We start from the raw sequence: 6,248 nt of genomic DNA, 5'->3' as shown, positions 1-6,248 counted from the left end.
CTAACTATAATAATATCGTATATCTATACATATATACTACATACTATCGTACGTGTGTACTATTGTGCATTCTATGGTTCTTGGCTTAGGTTCCGCTAAGCGCCAAATAGAACCTCGTGTCCGCATCAAGGTCGCGTTCAACAATTACAACAATAACAAGATAACTTTACTTGTTGATTACTGGTTATTATTTGCTTCCAATCAGTTAGTGTGCGGGTTCGTCAACGTCGCGTCTGACAACAACCACCGTAAGAGTAGTTCAATTTCGGAAAGTTCGCTGCTGCTATTGTGACTTTTCGACTTCGTCAAATCCTTTGCTGTTCCCGGGTATCTACAACTGTTTCAATGGCAACGGCAGAGCCAACCACTACGGCAGAACTGTCAGAACTAAAACAACAGCGAGCCTCGACGAAAGCGAGCATTTCAAGGATCAAGGCGTTCGTCAAAGGAAAGAGCAATTCGCTTTCACAGCCAGAACTGAAATGTCGACTAGGTATTTTAGAATCATATTTTAAACAAATTCTAGCTTTTCAGACTTTGATCGAGAAATTAGATGCAACTGACACAGCTAGAGATGAATTAGAAGACCTATACGTTTCCACCAAAATATTAATCATGTCTCAACTGCAGGAAGAGGCCCACAATGCGTCAGTGCTAGATGTAACAGCAATGATGCCCACCTCAAGTAAAAAATTACCACTGTTAAAATTACCTACATTCAGTGGTAAGTACTCGGATTATAACAATTTTATTAATTCGTTTCTCCAAATCATAGATCGCGAAATATACCTCACAAATATTGAAAAATTTAACCACTTACTGAACTGCCTTACTGGTCAAGCTCTAGAGACAGTACAGGCATTTCCTATTTCGAATGAAAACTATCCAAAGGCTCTGGATAGGCTTAAATCACGCTATGACAATAATAGCCTAATCTTCGCCGAAAATATCGCGACACTATTTGATCTACCAGCAGTATAGGGTCAGTCAAGCCAACAACTCCGTAGTCTGGTAAACAATGCATCCGCTTTGTATGGTTCACTCTGTTCGCTAGGTACAGAGAAACAAATATGTGAGGCTCTACTTATCTCGCTAATCATGCAAAAAACGGACGCAATTACACGTAGGAAATGGAATGAATCGCGTAACTTCGACACATTACCCAGTTGGGAGGATTGCTCAAAATTGTTGGATAGGCATTGCCAGTTTCTCGAATCACTAGACAGTGGAAACGGCAATCAGTCATCACCACAACATAAACCTAATAATCTTAACTCCAAGACTAACAGACGCTCAAAACAATACGCATTTGTTGCATCTACATCCAGCAATTCCTGCTCAATTTGTTCTAGCAATGAACACCTAATACAGAATTGTCATCGTTTTAAGGCACTGGAGGTGGTTCAAAGGTTTGAAAAGGTGAAGGGCCTTAAACTCTGCATAAACTGCTTATCGCCACGCCATCATGTGGTTAATTGCACATCAACGTTTAAATGTAAGGTTTGCGCAAAGCCACATCACACTCTCTTGCATCATTCGCAATTACCAACGAATATTAAGAGCGCCGGATCATCACGACGCACAGAACACGCCGCTATGCCCAACGACAATGTTGCCAGCCATTCCCATCTTAACATGTCATCGGCCGAGCAAATAATTCTAGCCACTGCATTGGTTTTAGTGAAGGACTCATCGGGAAGTTATCAAGTGGGTAGAGCCTTACTTGATTCATGCTCTCAGGTCAACTTCATAACGGAGGAGTTTTCAATGAAGCTTAGTTTATCAAAACATAAACATCGGCTGCATGTTTCCAGTATTGATAGTTCGTTGACCAATATAAGGTATCAGACGCTCACATCAATCAAATCTCGTCATTCAAATCTTGAACTTGCTTTAAACTTTGGTATTACGAATCACATCGCATATCAACCAAGTTCTGAAATCGATATATCGTCGTGGAAGGTTCCACCAAATACACCTCTCGCCGATGACCAATTTTTTAAATCCAAGCGCGTTGACCTTTTGCTTGGAGCTGAAAGTTTCTTTGACATTTTGTCTGTCGGTCAAATCAAACTAGGTGAAAATCTTCCAGTACTTCAAAAAACACTATTAGGATGGATCGTATCTGGGAAGTACAAGGGTCAGCCATTTGCATCACCAGCAGCAAAATGCCTATTATCAGTTGAAGATACAGTTTCCGATCAATTAGAAATGATGTGGAAGATAAAGGAAGTGCAACCGGCTGCAAAGTCATGGTCACCAGCACATGTTGCGTGTGAGTCATTATATCGTGAAACGGTCCACCAAAATGCGATGGGAAGAATTGTCGTTCGGTTACCATTCAAGGATTCGCCAGATTGTCTTGGTTTGACACACAATATCGCCTTACGCCGTTTTTGTTCTGTAGAACGGCGCTTGTCATCTAATCGTGCACTAAAGCAAGATTATCAAGAATTCATGAAACAATATCGAGAGCTCGGACACATGACGCGTGTTGAGACTCCGAAAACCAACGAACCACATTATTATATCCCTCATCATTGTGTTTTAAAACCGTCGAGCACATCGACCAAGCTGAGGGTGGTTTTTGATGCGTCATGTCCAACAACATCGCAACGTTCATTAAATGATATTCTACTGGTCGGCCCGACAATTCAGCCGGAGTTATACTTGTTGCTACTTCAATTTCGTTTGCACCGATATGCCTTGACGGCTGACATTGTTAAGATGTACCGACAGATACTGATAGATGAACCAGATCGAAAATTCCAATATATTTTTTGGCGAGATACGGAGTCCGATCCTGTTAGTACTTACGAGTTGAATACAGTCACTTATGGTACTGCATCAGCACCTTTCTTAGCAACCAGGAGTTTGCAATATTTGGCGGACAAATTTGAAACACAATACCCAATAGGCGCTGCACTCATTAAATCATCGTTCTTTGTCGACGACTTCTTAGGTGGAGCGGATTCCATTGATCAACTCACCAATATCAGACATCAGTTAACGGCCATTCTACAGAAGGGTTGCTTCGATCTTGACAAATGGCATTCAAACCATCATGACTTCATCAGCGATACTACAACAAAGAGTTTAAATCTTGATACAGATACAGTCACCAGCGCCCTAGGCATCAAGTGGCACCAAATGCAAGATGTTTTCCTATTTTCGTTCAATGCGCAACCAGGTCATATTGTAACAAAACGCACCATTTTATCCCTTGCGTCTTTCATATTCGACCCGCTTGGATTACTAGCACCGATCATACTCGTAGCAAAAATTATGATGCAAGAATTGTGGCTGTTGCGTGTGGACTGGGACGAGTCAGTCCCTCAAAATCTTCACTCAGCTTGGAAAACATTTATTCAAGATCTTACAACGCTTTCATCGATTAAGGTGCCGAGATACTGCCTATCCATAAACTATCAACAGGTTGATGTACACGGTTTCTGTGACGCTTCAATACGCGCATATGGTTGCTGCATATTTCTCCGATCACAAAACACATCAGGTAAGGTGACGGTCAGGCTATTCACTGCAAAATCCCGTGTGGCACCTATAAAGCGGAAGTCGCTACCTAAACTAGAACTCTGTGGTGCCTTACTTCTTGCCAAACTGTATCAGAAGGTCCAACCAATATTTGCGCAATTTAAAGGTGAAACGTTTTTTTGGACTGATTCACAGATTGTATTACATTGGTTGAAGCAGCACTCATCAACCCTGTCTGCATTCGTTGGCAATCGAGTAGCGGAAATTCAAGATATTACCGCAAATGGGCAATGGAGACACGTTCCTACCCAATCCAATCCGGCAGATGTTGTGTCGCGCGGCTGTAACATCCGCCAATTAACAGAGTCCTGTTGGTTCACGGGGCCGGAATTTTTGTTACTCGCTGATAAATACTGGCCGCATTTGAAATGTCACAACCTGGATATGGAAGAAGTCAATAAAGAGACGCGAAAGGTTGTATTTGTTAACACAAATGAAGACAACTACGTATTACAGGTATTGTCAAGATATAGTTCATACACTAAGATACTACGAGTAATAGCGCAGGTACAGCGATTCTATCATGTAACCAAGAATAAAGTGAAGAACGGAGAATGTACCCTCCAACCTATTCAGCTACAAAAGGCATTGCACTGTATAATTTGGGTCATCCAACAGCAATTCTTCGAAATTGATATACAACGCCTACAACGAGGGAACCCAGCCGAAGGTACATTAAAGCATCTAAATCCCTTCCTGGACAATGTATTCGGTTATCAATTACTAAAGGTGGGAGGTCGCCTCGAGCTGAGTGACATCTCAGTAGGCCAACGTCACCCTATTTTGTTGCCGAAGGGCTGTTATTTTGTGGAACTTTATGTTCGGCATGTACACTTGTGCAACTATCATGCAGGCGCAAAGGCACTAATTGCCCTTACTCGACTAAACTTCTGGATAATTAATATTCGAGAAATTGCACGCCGAGTCGTGCACTCGTGTATTCACTGCGTGCGTTATAAACCCAAACTACTTAATCAAATGATGGGTAATCTCCCAATCGAACGCCTCACTCCAAGTCGTCCATTCGCGCGTACTGCGGTAGATTTTTGCGGTCCTATATTAACGTATCTCCGAATTCGGGGACGGGTTCCATATAAGACCTATATAGCCGTGTTCGTTTGTTTGTCTACAAAGGCAGCTCATCTCGAAGCCGTGTCAGACTTATCTACGGAGGCATTTATTGCAGCACTGAAAAGGTTAATCGGTAGACGAGGGTTACCATCAGACATCTATTGCGATAACGCTACAAACTTCGTTGGGGCTAACAACAAACTAGCAGAGTTAAAAAGGATGTTTTTCGAGAAGTCTAATCAAGTGATGCTGCAGACCTTTTGCAGCAACCAATTCATAAATTTCAATTTTATACCGCCCCGAGCACCTCACTTTGGAGGTCTATGGGAAGCGGCTGTAAAAAGCGCGAAAGGCCATCTGTATCGAACACTATCAAATACTCGATTCACCTTTGAGGAGCTTGGAACAGCACTGATTGAAATCGAAGCCATCTTAAATTCGCGACCAATCACACCTCATTCTTGTGACCCGAGCGATTACGAAGCGCTAACGCCGGCACATTTTCTTATCGGTGGGCCGCTCAAAACTTTATCTGAACCAAGTCCTCAGTATGAAGCTGCTTCATTAATTGATAAATGGTCTCGTATAACCGCAGTCAAACATCACTTCTGGCGCAGATGGTCTAGAGACTATCTGAATGAGCTGCAGATACGCACCAAATGGACAGAAGAACAATCTAACATCACCGAGGGGGCTCTGGTTCTAATCCAAGAAGACAATATGCCTCCACAACGCTGGTTGATGGGCCGAATCGTGCATTGCATCAGGGGTCCAGATAATTTGGTTCGTGTTGTTGATGTGCAAACCCCAAAAGGAGTAATACGCCGTCCAATCCACAAACTCGCACTGTTACCAATTGAAAATCCTTTCAAGGGGGGCGGAATGTTAGAGCGGTTAAAGTCAAATTGTTAATATTGTAGGATTCTGTAGAATTATTATAATTGATATCTTATATGATTTATATATTATATTTTATTATATTTTAATCTATTGTAAATCACATATTGTATAATTAAATTATTATAATTAATATATTATATAATTCATATATAATATTTATATGGTTAATATATGGTTAATTAATTTATCTAACTAACCCTGTATAAGTTGTAAGGTCGGAAATTTTGACACCAAATTTCCGCCTACATAAAAAACTAGGCACTGAATTAACACAGAATTGAATTTCACAAAAATTGAAATTTTGGTTAATTTAATTTATTTACAATAATTTAAACTATATTATAATTTAATACTATAATTTAATACTATAATTTAATACTAAAATTTAATTTAATATAATTTATAATTTAAATTTAATTTTAATAAATTTATTTTATATAACAAAAAATTATTGTTTATTGACGAATTTAAAACGCGTGTTAAAATAACAAACTGTCAAAACAAAACACGACGAAAACAAAGTCAAAAGCGCAGCGAAATGCGGCAAGATCAGAAGCACAGCGGCTACACGGCCAAGAATAAAAGCACAGCGGGTTATGCTGCAAAACACAGCAGGTAAACGAACGGAAGAATTTAAAATACGCTAGACGAAAGCTCCGGCGTAGGAGTATTTAAGACAGTGAAATTATGAAGCAGGTGCGAGTCTATGAACATTCGTCGAGGTG

General features: G+C 40.5%; 1 protein-coding gene across 1 annotated transcript; it reads left to right on the top strand.

The window, feature by feature from the left end:
- Positions 1 to 1,098: 1,098 nt before the first annotated feature.
- LOC119664868 lies at positions 1,099 to 5,507 on the top strand (the record flags this gene model as incomplete). The annotated part of the gene is made up of 1 exon (XM_038074232.1): positions 1,099 to 5,507. A coding segment is annotated over exon 1 (4,409 nt), but the record flags the coding sequence as incomplete, so codon positions are not given.
- Positions 5,508 to 6,248: the final 741 nt, after the last annotated feature.

The sequence above is a fragment of the Teleopsis dalmanni genome, unplaced genomic scaffold, assembly GCF_002237135.1.
Source record: "Teleopsis dalmanni isolate 2A unplaced genomic scaffold, ASM223713v2 unscaffolded_contig_2802, whole genome shotgun sequence".
Taxonomy (NCBI): domain Eukaryota; kingdom Metazoa; phylum Arthropoda; class Insecta; order Diptera; family Diopsidae; genus Teleopsis; species Teleopsis dalmanni.
Note: the sequence above shows the minus strand (reverse complement) of the source record. Positions and strands in the feature narration are given on the sequence as shown.